The 13539-nt window shown below is 36.1% G+C and overlaps 1 protein-coding gene across 1 annotated transcript; it reads left to right on the top strand.

The window, feature by feature from the left end:
- Positions 1-6888: 6888 nt before the first annotated feature.
- CAND3 (tobamovirus multiplication protein) lies at positions 6889-13133 on the top strand. Its single transcript, XM_086581715.1, has 13 exons — positions 6889-7250; positions 7325-7375; positions 7481-7514; positions 7593-7679; positions 7767-7818; positions 7909-8086; positions 8191-8286; positions 9868-9928; positions 10494-10558; positions 10910-10984; positions 11082-11157; positions 12074-12240; positions 12339-13133. Exons 1-13 carry the CDS (start codon positions 7152-7154, stop codon positions 12360-12362), a joined length of 1065 nt encoding a protein of 354 aa, XP_086437841.1. The 5' UTR covers positions 6889-7151; the 3' UTR covers positions 12363-13133.
- Positions 13134-13539: the final 406 nt, after the last annotated feature.

The following is a 13539-nucleotide window of genomic DNA, read 5'->3' as shown; positions in this document are numbered from 1 at the left end:
AGGTGAAATATATTTTAACCTCAATATAAAATAAATTGTAATATCTTAAAATTTAATAAAATAAATATACAACTGAATTAAATTGAATCTTCTGGTTTTATATGATATCAGAGTCAAACCATTAAAATTCGCTGCGTATTACAACCATTAATCAAACCATCATTGAATCTTTGAATCTCAAACCTAATTTTTTTTCCAAAACCTAAACCTAAAACCCAAATTTTTCATTTCTTTTTTTTGCAATGGCTGAACCTGACAACAATTCCTTAAATGTCATACATCACCACTACACCCCACAAGACAACTCCGCATTCCCAAAAACTATTTTATTAGATGAGTCCAACTATACCATATGGGCTCCTCTTATGCGGATGCATATTTGAGCAAGGGGAAAGATTGGTTTTTTTACTGGCGCAAAGGTTGAACCGGATATGACTTCACCCAAATATGAAGTTTGGGCAAAAAATAATGAAAAAGTGAAAAGTTGGTTTATTAATTCTATGGAGATTTCACTTATGAATCGATATATTCGTCTTTTTACTGCGAAAGACATTTGAAAACATAGGTGGAAACCCTAGACCTTCTATGATTCATACTTTTCACTCATACCATGAAACTTGAATTTTTGAATTGAATTCCAATAACTTGTTTTAAATGCTTTGAAGCAAAGTAGAATGGGAGACCTATTCCGTCTATTACAAAATTATATTTTTATTCACATCCAATTGGTGGCCATGTTCCAAGAGATTGATCAAAAGGTGACATCCCGAATAGCAATGTTGCTTGTAGTTCATGAATAACTTCCATGGCGTCAACAATGTCCATGATTTCAATGGGTTCATATGTTTTTCGCGTGGACTTTGGATTTGGAGTATGATTTAAATTTTGGTGTGCGTGGTTGAGATTCTTTATTAGCGAAAAACCTGATGTAGTAAATATATATATATAAAGCCAAATTTTCCTTGAGCAAAGCGATGCTTGCATTCACAAAACCAATTGAAGAAAATATAAAGCTATGGGCCCCGTATCTATGAATTTAAATCAAACATCCTTGTCTTTTCATCATAAATAAAACCAAAATGTTTAGTTTCTTTATCACTTACACTTTCTCGGGGTCCTTCAAGACCGCCAAAAAAACCCTTCAAAGGTAAATCCAATCCTTTATTCGCTTTTCATAAAAAGTGCAATGTTTGTGGAGAATCGGGTCATAGCAAGGAGAGATATTATGAAGTGATTGGCTACCCCGATTGGTGGGACTTTACAAAAAGAGGCCATCGAAAAAATATAAGCAAAACTTCCATGCCATTATTGCTAATGTTTGTCCCATGGATATCCGTTAAATGTAATTTTAGTGAGGTTTGAGTACACCATCTTTTGGCAAATGTAACTCAATCAGGTATGAATGGTAAGATTATTTCGAATGGTACATGGATAATTGATTCAGGTGCATCTGACCATATAACAAATGACCATAACTTTGTGGAAAGTCTTAGAGATTCACCTAAAACCGTTTTTGTTATGAAGTGATTGATGGTACTCAGATGGTCCGCACCATCTTTGTAACTCAATCGTTATGAATGGTAAGCAAACATGGATAATTGATTCAGGTGCATCGAGAAAAATGACCAGTTCTATCAGGTTATCTAAAACTCTCACTCTTGAATCTGTCTTTAGTTGTTCCATCCCTTGCTTATAACTTATTATCTGTTTGTCAAATCATTCTAGCATTTGCATGTACCGTGGACGCTTATCCATCCTTCCGTTTTTCAGACATTCGACTCGACAAGTCCTTGGTTATGGTGTTAGAAGGGGGAAATTGTACTATCTGGACTTGACAGAAACTGGAGAGAAACAGAAGAATTCTCTGGGGCAAGCTAATCAGGCCAATAGGGTCGAGAATACAAAAGAAGCTGTGTGGTTATGGCATCGTCGGTTAGGTCATCTTTCATTTAGTTATCTTAAGAGGTTGCAACCTCAGTTATTTTCAGTTGTTAATGATTCTGAGTTTCATTGTGACATTTGTGAACTGGCCAAGAGCCACCGTATTTCATATTCACCAAGTATTAATAGATGTCTTGTTCCTTTTATAAAAATTCACTCTGATGTTTGGGGTCCTGCCAAAGTTTATTCATTTTTTGGCGTTCGCTATTATGTGACCTTTATTGATGATTGCACTCGCATGACTTGGGTGTCATTACTGAAACACAAAAGTGATGTATATGAGATGTTTACTATTTTTTACAAAATGGTGGCGACACAGTATCAACAATCTATCAGGGTCTTTCAGTCTGATAATGGTGGCGAATTTGTAAATGACCTCATGTCTGATTTTTGCCGGTCAATTGGAATTCGTCATCAAACTTCCAATTCTGGTACTCCCCAACAAAATTGTTTAGCAGAATGGAAGAACAGACAGTTGTTGGAAGTTGCTCGTGCTTCCTTGTTTGACATGAATATACCTCGATCCTATTGGGGTGAAGCAGTGAAATCAACATCTTATGTTATAAACCGTACTCCCTCACGGGTAATTGAGTTCCAAAATCCTTATCAGAAACTCCATACCCTTTTGTCCATCCCATCCATGCCTAACTTGGAGCCTCGGGTGTTTGAATGTACAACTTATGTCCATATCCCACAACCAAAATGAAGTAAACTTGATCCTCGTGCGAAGAAATGTATTTTTGTGGGTTATGCCGAGTTTTAGAAAGGGTATATGTGTTATGATCCAATTACTGACAAGATGCATATATCCCTTAATGTCTCATTCCATGAATCCGACCCGTATTACTCAAGGGGAGTTTCTCAATCTTCTCTTCAGGGGGAGAGTGACGGTGAAGGGAATCCTGATGACTTTGGGGAATTGGAACACTTAGAGAAACGATTTGAAGTTCCTGAAGCAGAAATTGATCTTGTAGCAGTAGAGACAGAAGCACATGATCCGGATGTATCTGAAACTCTAGTACACGACATTTCTCCTTCTACATCAATAACTGAAGATCTCGGTCAGAATTATCCGCCTCAGGTACCTCCTATAACCGTTAATGAATTTGTTGGGTTAGAAAGTCTTGAACCTAGACAATCACAAAGAGCTAGTAAGGGAGTTCCTAAGAAACAATATGAACCAGACATCAAAGCCAATGCCAAATATCCTATAGCTAACTCTATGTCTAACCATAGCCTTTCTGAGTCACATGAACTTGTCTTAAATCAATTATCTATTGTATCTATTCCTAGTAATGTGCAGGATGCTTTGAAAGATTCAAAATGGAAGAAAGCAATGAATGAAGAATTGGAAGCCCTTCAAAATAATGTAATATGGGAAGTAGTTGATATGCATGTTGGAATTAAAATTGTTGGATGTCGTTGGGTGTTTATTGTGAAGCTTAATGCAGATAGAACAATTAATAGATATAAGGCGAGATTGGTTGCCAAGGGATACACACAGTGTTATGGAATTGATTATGATGAGACTTTCGCACCTATGGTGAAAATCAATACGGTCCGAATTTTAATTTCGCTTGCAGCAAATAAAAATTGGCCCTTGCACCAGCTTGATGTGAAAAATGCATTCCTAAATGGGAATTTGGAGGAAGAAGTATACATGGATATGCCTCCAGGTGTGAAGAACTATCTCAAAGATGTTGGGAAGGTGTGTAAACTGAAGAAGGCTTTGTATGGCTTGAAACAGTCTCCAAGAGCTTGGTTTGGAAGACTTACACAATCAATGAGAGTTTTTGGGTACAAACAGAACACTTCTGACCATACCTTGTTTATCAAACACAATGATGGTAAGATTACAACTCTAATTGTGTATATTGATGACATGATCGTTACAGGAGATGATCCGAAGGAAATAAATGAATTGTAGAAGTATTTGTCAGAAGAATTTGAAATGAAGGATCTAGGACAACTGAAATATTTTCTGGGTATTGAAGTTGCAAGGTCTAAAAAAGAGATTTAACTCTCACAGAAGAAGTATGTCCTAGATTTGCTTGCTGAAACAGGAATATTAGATTGCAAACCAATGGAGACACCCATTGAGATGAATCATGGACTCGCCATTCATCCTGATTAAGTTCCTACTGATAAAAGAAGGTATCATCGTCTTGTAGGAAGGTTAATTTATCTCTCTCATACTAGACCTGATATTGCTTATGCTGTGAGTGTGGTTATTAGTCAGTTTATACATTGTCCTAGTGAAGAACATATGGTTGCAGTCTCTCGTATCTTGAAGTATTTGAAGAAGGCACCGGCAACGATTTACTATTTGGAAAGTATAATGTATTGGACATTGTTGGATACACAGATGCAGATTGGGCTGGTGATAAAACTGATAGACGTTCTATATCAGGATATTTCACTTTTCTCGGTGGAAATCTTGTAACTTGGCGTAGTAAGAAACAAAAAGTTATAACTTGGCGTAGTAAGAAGCAGAAAGTTGTAACTTGGCGTAAAACTGAACCGCGTTGTCAGCTTGTTTCCGGAGCTGATTCTAATCACATGGTTATGAGAACTTCATCAAGTCAGATTTCTAATCAGAAAAATTAAACACTAGATAAAACATGTAAAATTTCTTCTTCTTCTTTTTCCCTTAATAAATCACGCCTTTGATCACCCAAAATAAAAATCGACCAACTCTTTGTTAGGAACTTAAGAATTTAATAGCACTCAACTCAAAGTCGCCAGTAGAGATGGCCACGTAAGTTCACCGGTGAAAAGTTTTATAAGTGTTATGCCTTGAGGCAGACAAGGATTGAACCTAGGCATTTCGAAAGAAGTACGATCCAAAAAATACAACAAAAACTTCTGGAAATCAAATGTGGAAGGCATTATTGAGGATAGTTGAAGGCCCCTTCTCAAATTAACAGAGGATATGACATGACTCATGAGTGACTGAAGAATCATAATCCTCAACTTATGCTGACAAACACTCTTGCCATTCCCCATCTAACTAGGAAAGAGCATTGAAGTGATAAAATTGAAACTTACTTGAGGTATTGAAGAGTCATGCATATTCTTCAACAGAGATGGATGTCGCAGAACAAGACTTCGCCACTCTTCCTTGTCGATCTTCCCATCATGTTTTGTATCAGCTTCCTCAAAGGTATGTTATCATCAACAAAAACAAAACCATTTTTATGTTGGCAACAACTGACAAGTAACAACAAAAACGCCTTCTACCAGATGATGAACAAAAAAATAAGACAATCAACTTTTGACCCAACTCTTCTAAAACTGCTAAGCGAAGTTGGTACACCTGACCAGACAAACCAGCATAATGATGAATAATATACCTAATGAATGATTAGTGTCATTAGCTGTGTAAGAACTCCCACCTAGAAGCAGCTCAGCCTTTCCATCACACATCGACTTAACTCACTCGGTCACTAACAAGAGCCTTCCAGATCCATTCCCGTATAAGCCTAGATCGTGGTCCCATTGGCTATCGATCCATGGGTCATGAGGATCTGGGCCATCAGACCTGCAATATGAGGATATCGGCGCATGACTACAAACTGGTGCGTTTTGAAATGATCAAACTTCCTTCCAGAGTATCACCATCATGACCGGAAAAGCCTGGTATTTCTTGGTAGAAGCACTGTACAAACTCAGAAGGGTAAGGCTCTACTTGGTAGCGACTTTCCCTCTATCCCTTCTTACGTTAAATGCACTGGGAATACTTTGCAAATTATCATCTTCACCAAGTCGAGCCTTGTTGTACATAATTTGGCTCGAGTGTAACAGGACGCATTTAGAAGGGGACAAAGTCAACTTTGCAAATTATCATCTTCACCATTCTGGTCATAGTCTACAGGTTTGAAGGCCTTGTTTTAAAGTTTGTCTTCAAATGGAAATTTATACTGTTCTTTAACTGTACTAGGAAAAAAAATTAGGAAGTTCATCAATCATTGTGGTACTCTTTCTTTTCTTTTTATCTAAGCTCTGCTATGACATTCTTAAAGGTATTTCCACTCGACATATATACTCCAAGTTTTCTATGTTTTGTAGAGATCGTTAGAAAATAATAACAAAAAAAAAAAAGGTGAAAGAATGAAAGTATTCTTTCAGAAAAGGTTTTGTTGATGATTACAAACTTTCAAATTATTAGCAACAGATTAAAATGGATATCACACACAAGGACACAGTGTTACCAATGTCAAGAAGCACGTACGGGCACTCAGATAAACGCATTTGAAACTCAAAACAGCAATATGAAAGGTGAAATCAGATTTGAAATATACAAATAAACTAATCCCAATCCAAATTTCAAATGTTTCAATCCAAACCTAGACCAAATCCTAGTCGGTCTTTAAATTTTCAATTTAAAAATTCTAGCCCGACCAATTCGGATTATATCAGATTGGTCAAGTTCTTCAGATTTTTTTTGGAATTATAATATAAAAAACGCTTGAATTGAGATCTTCTAATGAAATCAAAAGATTTTGAATGTAATAAGAAAGCAATGGCATTCAATTGTTCATCGACTAAGTATTATGACTCAAATACAAAAATTTACATTTTCTTATCTCCCCATTTATTACATTAGCATTACTGCCCTTAAGTTTGTGATTTGACTATTTGAGACATATATAATTGGGTTAGTTAGATTTACCCCATTACTAGTTGCAATTAGTGTTATCCCCATTTTTTCAAAAATATTAGTAATACCCCATTTGGAGTGATCTAACGGTCAGATTTTTTCATCTGAAAAAAAAAATTCATCTTGTTGGATCTTGTAATTGGGGAGTATCACTAATATTTTTGAAAACGAGAGGATAACACTAATTGCAACTAATGAAGATTCAATTAAAAACGGTAAAACCCTTGTAAGGGCTAACTAACCCTATATAATTATATATCGAATAAGATCTTCCCATACTTTGGACCAATGAAGATTCATCCCCACTTAAAAACGTTATTAACTAAACCCTTGTAATATATTTGATACATAATAACATGAGCTGAAAAAAGACTTTTCCTCTTTTTCTGTATATATAGAGTATAGACCAGCTCAGCCATCTAGAAACTTTAAAGTGCCGGCATAATGAATATGCCGGTAGACTAAGTAGCCGACCATGGTGAAATAAAATTTTGTTAAACCAAAATCAGACCGATCTATTTTTTTTTTAATTTTTTTAGAGAATACAAGAATGGAGAGCGATCGTTGTTTTTCTACTGGTTTATTATCTGTCACTATTGCTTTAGCATTTATCGATGGTCTCATTATTTCCACATTTGCATTCTATCAGGTTCTCATCCATCCTTATTTTTTTAATTAATTAATTAATTAATTGAATGCTTAGCAAATGTGATTGTTTTTTAGTTGATAAGGATGCAAATGAGGAACCGACGACTTGGCTGGACTCGTCAGAAGGTCTATTTCATATTTCATATTTCATATTTGTAGTTTGGTCATCAGTAGTAATACTTTGAGATGGTTTTTAATTTTTAATACTAGTGTGCATCCAATTTTTTGAAGGTGTTCCATCTCATGATTGGCTTTTCAAACGTAGGTAAGTGAACACTGAACACCTGGTGCATTATGACACATTTTTTGTTTTTTGTAATTTATAAGTTGTGTATCTGGGCAGGCAACTTTGTGTATTTTATATCGAATCTCGTATCTACTTGCAAGAGATGGTTGTGTTGGTCTCATGCTTGTGGATTCGTCTTAATGTGTAAGTTATTGTGCCAGATATCTACCGGCTTTAAGCTCAGTTTCGATTCACTTATCAAAAGTTTTTTTTTGTTTTTTGTTACTGCAGCCTGTCCAACAATTCTGTTTCAAGCAACTTTTCTTCTGCTACTATCGTTCTGGTAAATTTGTTTATAAATTTATTGCTGATTTTGAACAATTGGGACTAGGCATGCGGATGTTCTATTATGTGTTTATGTATGAATTTGTAGGGTTGATCTGTGCCATCAAGCAAATGATGAAGAAGAAGAGGATGAAGAAGATACTTGTCAAGTTGGGTTGTTGGATAAGTCAAAGACAGCACCTGGTTTATCTACCTTGGGCCATCATAGAAAATGTTGTCCATTACATTTTGGTCATGTTGGAAGCCGACAGAAATTTGTCATCTTGGTACGCAAATGTAAATACTATAGTCAATATTCTCTACTCTGGAATATGTTAGATCTAAATTCTCTTTTATAACCAAATCAAATTATTCTCTTGTTTTATACCAGGTGGTTTTTCTAATCTTTGTAATGATGATGGCATTTGCTGTGCTAATTTGGATTGGTACGGGAAAGAATTCTATTGATTCCTCCATAGTGGCTCGGGTATGAACAAATCTACCCAGTTGAAACTTGGATATTTTTTTATTGTTAAGCGATCCTGTGTCTGCTTTTCTATGCTTATTAAACTTTGTATAAGTTAAAATTTGTGGCTTGCAGCCTCAACTCAGACCTAGAATGTCAGAAAAAAATCTGTTTAAACCGCAATAGGCAGGATAGTGCAGGTGCCGACTAGCAAAGTCGGTAAAACCTTTGGGTGATGATACCAGAGGTTTGGGGCTCGAACCCCACCAGCATCAAAGAGTTACTGATCCCATTTAAAACAGGCTTACCAATCCAAAAATAAAATAAAAAATAGGCAACATAGTTAACAAGCTTCAGTGATCTCCTCAATGATCTCTGCTTATGTGGTCCTGAATATGTCAATTTTCGAAAAGGTTCCAATAAATGCGCTGGTTTGTTCTGCAACCCCAAACAGGTGGAAATAGAGAACAGGGATTGACTGAGGATATGGGGTTGTAACCAGAAACAACCTGTTTCAGTTCACCAAACTCTCTTAAACACAAGATTCTGGTTGGAATATGTGATCACATTGACGCATTGTTACGATCGGATGATCCACGCACTAATATATCATTATTGTTTATGAATTAAACGATCAAAATTGACTGTACATATTTATTATGAATACGTTAATGTTTGTATTTTAGTATTTTGCATGTGGACATTCGAGTCCAATCTTTATATAGACTGTAGATGCATGTTGTTACATCGTAATTAACTTCTCGTTTGAATGAGTCTCCTGTTGTTACATTTGTTTTAAGATTAAAGAGGTGAACCAATCTATTATTTTACTTATATTTTATTTCAATGTTGAAGAGCACAGTCGCTCCCTCTTTATACCTGTTACAGTTTGCACAGCCCATGCAATACACGAACTTAAGTGTAAAAGCAAGATGCAAAGATGTATGCTCTCTCACACGTGGGAGAAGCTAATTTTGCGGCAGATATTGTTGCAATGACAGGTTCCAGCTTAGATAAGGATGAAGTATGTGTTTATGTAGGAAATCCCCCATGGTTGTATAAATGGGAGGATCCCAATGCCCTGTATTTTAGGTTTGTAACATGAGCTCAATATGAGGAACTATCCACCAGTACTGTAACTTTCTTTTTTCTTATATACAATAGATAAAACCTACCAAGCAAAAAAAAAGCATAAACTCTTTTCACCTGTTTTTTCTATTGATGTTTTTATCACTGTATACATAGGCCAATTGTGTTCGTCAGCTCTATTATTAGATTTGGAATCCTGTGAGTAGCTCCCACGCTGTAGGATTCCCTTTGCCTTTGCCTTCATTTCTATTACTACTTATTACAAAGTTCGCATTGATGAAAAAATTAGCTAAAAGAAAGACAGCTATTATCTTGATCCCATTCTTCTCAGTTCAATTTAAAAAATGTTAAATACAGAGGTTCACTAATTCCCCGTGAATTCTTTGTTTCTTCTGGAAGTTGAAATCAACTAATGAAATATGTTAATATTGTAAATACATTGGTGATAATCAAATTGGTTTTTGGGTTTAAAATTATGTGTCCATTAATCCAGTTAGTGCTGCCACTGTGCAGGTGTACATATATTTTTTTGCCATAGCAATCCTTCTATTAGCTGGAGCCTTAGCCGTTTATGGTGAGCAAATGTCGTCTTATGTACATTTAACTTTTAGTTTCCTTTATTTGCTGTAGCTGTTTGTGTGACCAAATCTTTTTTCATTTAAAAAAATTATCCGATGAGGTGACCTAAGCCCTACGGTATAAAGATTGAAAGGAGAAAGAAAATAGCAACTAAAACAACCATTTATACGATAATATCTTGATTCCATTCAGCCACCTATAATAATCTCCCATCTGAATAGGAAGTGCTTGAGTGGGATATCTCTCAACTCCTCCCCACAGCGACCAAACTGAATGAGTCCCTTCATTTTTGTTATCTCCTAATTCCTTGACCCTTGATCCATTACTGTCTTTTATTTTAAGTTTTTGTTGACCCTTGAATGTTACAAGCCTTTAGACGTTAAACATCACCAACTTAGGAATATATGCTGTGTGTTTGCATACAGAAAATTTTGTTTCTCATTTAGGATAGGTTTTTCAGTCCTCTAAATCATGTTTAAACCTCATCTTTTGAAACTTATGCTTCTGATACCTTTATTGTTGTTACTCAAATACATGCTTGCTGCATTTTTGACATCTAGGGCTGGTACTTTTCTTGAAAATGAGCAAAGTTCGATCTGATAAAGCTTCATTTGAAATGTGGAAGGTATCTACTTTTTACTTGTTAATTCTCTAGTTACAATTCTTCGCCTCAGCTCTGGGGTGCAACTACAAGTGCTAGGATGGGAGTAGCATTTTTTTTTTGGAGCATCATACCCAATATTTGAAATCTTTTTCTTTATTAGTATCATTTTCTTTTCTCTCATGGTCCCATTCATACATTGAACCAACATTTAGTGTGGATCTACTATGATGCTCAGATACGGGGTGATACCGCTCCAAGATGGCATGGACCCACATCAAAGATGATACAGCGCCATGTTGAAGTATCTGGCTATCATTGCTTATGAGCTGTCATGGTTTCTGATATCTTGGAGTTTCTTTTTTTTTGTTACAGGTTGCAGGTTTGGCAATTGTATGTGTTGTTTGCTTCACATCAAGTGCAGTAGTAGCACTTAGTACAAATATACCTGTATGTATCTCTTTTGGAGGTCTGACAATCTTGATTGTCTTACAGTTTTTAAGCTTGGCATGCATATACCCTCTCTAAGTTGTTTTCTTAATTGCAGCTTCTGTACCATTGGCATCCAAGGGACGTGAATGGAATACTAACGTCGATTCTGGTTTTTTTGTATTACTTTATAGGTACTTTGTTTTTCTCCCACGTCTTCATTTTTTTTTATATGAATGATCAAAATGCCATTGCTTGATCATAACTATTTAACAATCTTTGACTGCTTTAACATAAATATTCGTAATTGATGCAAAATACCTCTAGCTAAGAAGTTACATTTTTAATCACTTAAGCTCCATAAGGACCCCATACCTGTCAAGGAAGAAGTAGTGCATACTTTGATATTACTAGATGGACTAATACCTGATAAGGGGCAATGGTGCTTTTCTACATCTGCCCCAAATTACTACCTTTACGAACTTATTCACTTAACAAGTCAGTTTTAGAAACATAGTTTTGGGTTTTATGGTACCTTTTATATTATCCCCTCTTTCTTTCTTTTTCTTTTTTTTTTGCCAATTAGATGTGCATCTATGGGTTGGTTTGTCTTAACTCGGTTTAAATTGGAAACAACAATATCATCATTGTCCAACTGAATGAACTGATTGTGGCTTTCAGACGTCGCTCTTCTGTTTTACTTTATATCCACTTGAGAAACTGGGGTGGTGCTCAAGAAGGGTACAATCTCTTGGACGTCTTTGTCCTCATAATTGTAGTTAACATGTTATAATAAAGTGTACTCCATTTATTCGACATGTGGGGTATAATACGGCTTCTGATATGAAATCGCAAAAAGTGGACTTCCTGATTAAAAAATAGCAAAGACAATTTAGACTTCCTGCTCTGAAGTAGGAAAATGGTTTACACATGAAGCTGCCTGACAGGACATAAGATGATTGTCACAAAAATGAAGGTTCTTAATGGTTGTCGACCAAAGCCTTCTACTTTCCATAGAGAAATTCCTTCGGTGAAGAACATGTACCTGATAACTAAAAACTTTTAGAAATTTCTATGAATCTAAGGTTCCATCTTTGTGATGTTCGCCAGGTTCATCTGTACCCTCAGCTTATGTGTTATGGATTATGAGGGAATTGCCGCCTGCAGTTGCAATTGATAGTGAAAGACAATCGAGCATAGTGACCTTCATGAGTGACACAACAGCGGCGATGCATAATTCTCAGCGCTGGACTACTGCAACTTCCTCCCAGAATCAGGTTTACATGTTAGCTTTAGCACACCCCCTGCATTGTTATTCTAGTTAATTAGTTATGTTTGAAGCACAAACCGACCTAACTTGACATTATAATTGCAGGCATCAAGAGCAAGTCCCATCTAAATGAGCATTATATACATGATAAATTGTTTTCCCAAACTTCTTGGAGGAAACATGAAAGGCCCAACTGCTTTATCAGTAAATGTTTCTGCTTACAGTGGAAATGGTGAGGCTGGAGTAGTTCCTCCATGACAAGCATCCAGACCACGACTGCAGGGTTTTAATCGTTGCCTTGCGCCATGCTTCTTGGCATTTTGCTCGTGTAAATAGCCACAAATTTCTGGCAGTTGGAAAGAAAAAAATACTAGAGTTGTTTTGGAGTTATCGGCTTCACGTCATTGTAAATCATTTGTGTAAGTTTCCATCTAGTGAAGAACCTTGCGTCCAAAATATGGGCTGTTTCGGAAGTGTTTGATCCTGATTATCTCGGCTAGTCAAATTGCCTGTTCTCTAGCTTAGTCGCCTTGTTAAGATTGAAAATAAAAATCTCTTGCAGTAAACTGTGGTCTGGAGTAAAGAGGCCAACTTGACGTCCTCCGTTCTACCTAGAACCTGTAAAGAATTCCAAGGATCATCGCCATCATTTTGTGCAGAAAGTTGGTATGATGTGCAGGGATCAGATTTTGGGCTAAAAAAATTGAGAACCTTTCAGGCAGCAGATTCATGTGGCATGAATTTTTGGTAAAAGAAACATCTTTGACATAAAGAAAAACAATGTAAGTGATATCAGTCATCAAACTTGTATGCAGATCTTGCATGTGGTTGTACTAAATTTGTGATATTTTGTTTTCCACTTTTCAACATCATCAGTTACAAGAAATCAGCATTTCTAAAGCTGTGATAGTCCCCAAAAAACCGATGTGTTTGTGCACCTCTTTGTGTCGTTCCATGGGATCTCTATTGTCACTGAGCATATGTATATGACTTAGTTTTGTAGCTGAATTTTTTCTATTAATTTAGCCAAGTCCCAGTGTTTACCAGGTCTTACGAGTATTCTCATAGTTCTTTCGCTACATAGAAGTATTACTTGCCTGAAAATTGGCTCTGACTTGCATTATAATTTAGTGACACTCTTCGTTGAAGTTTGCGCTCGCATCAGAAGCTTAAATTTGTATCAAATGGTTTGACCTAGATTGAATCTGCACTCTTCCCAACCCTTTGACCGGATAGACTATATAATCAGTAGTAATATGTATTTATCACACCACTCAAAGATAAGAAAATTTCAGTTGAAACATGA

The sequence above is a fragment of the Coptis chinensis genome, chromosome 9 (genome assembly GCF_015680905.1).
Source record: "Coptis chinensis isolate HL-2020 chromosome 9, ASM1568090v1, whole genome shotgun sequence".
Classification (NCBI taxonomy): Eukaryota; Viridiplantae; Streptophyta; class Magnoliopsida; order Ranunculales; family Ranunculaceae; genus Coptis; species Coptis chinensis.
This window is presented reverse-complemented; position numbering and strand designations above follow the sequence as displayed.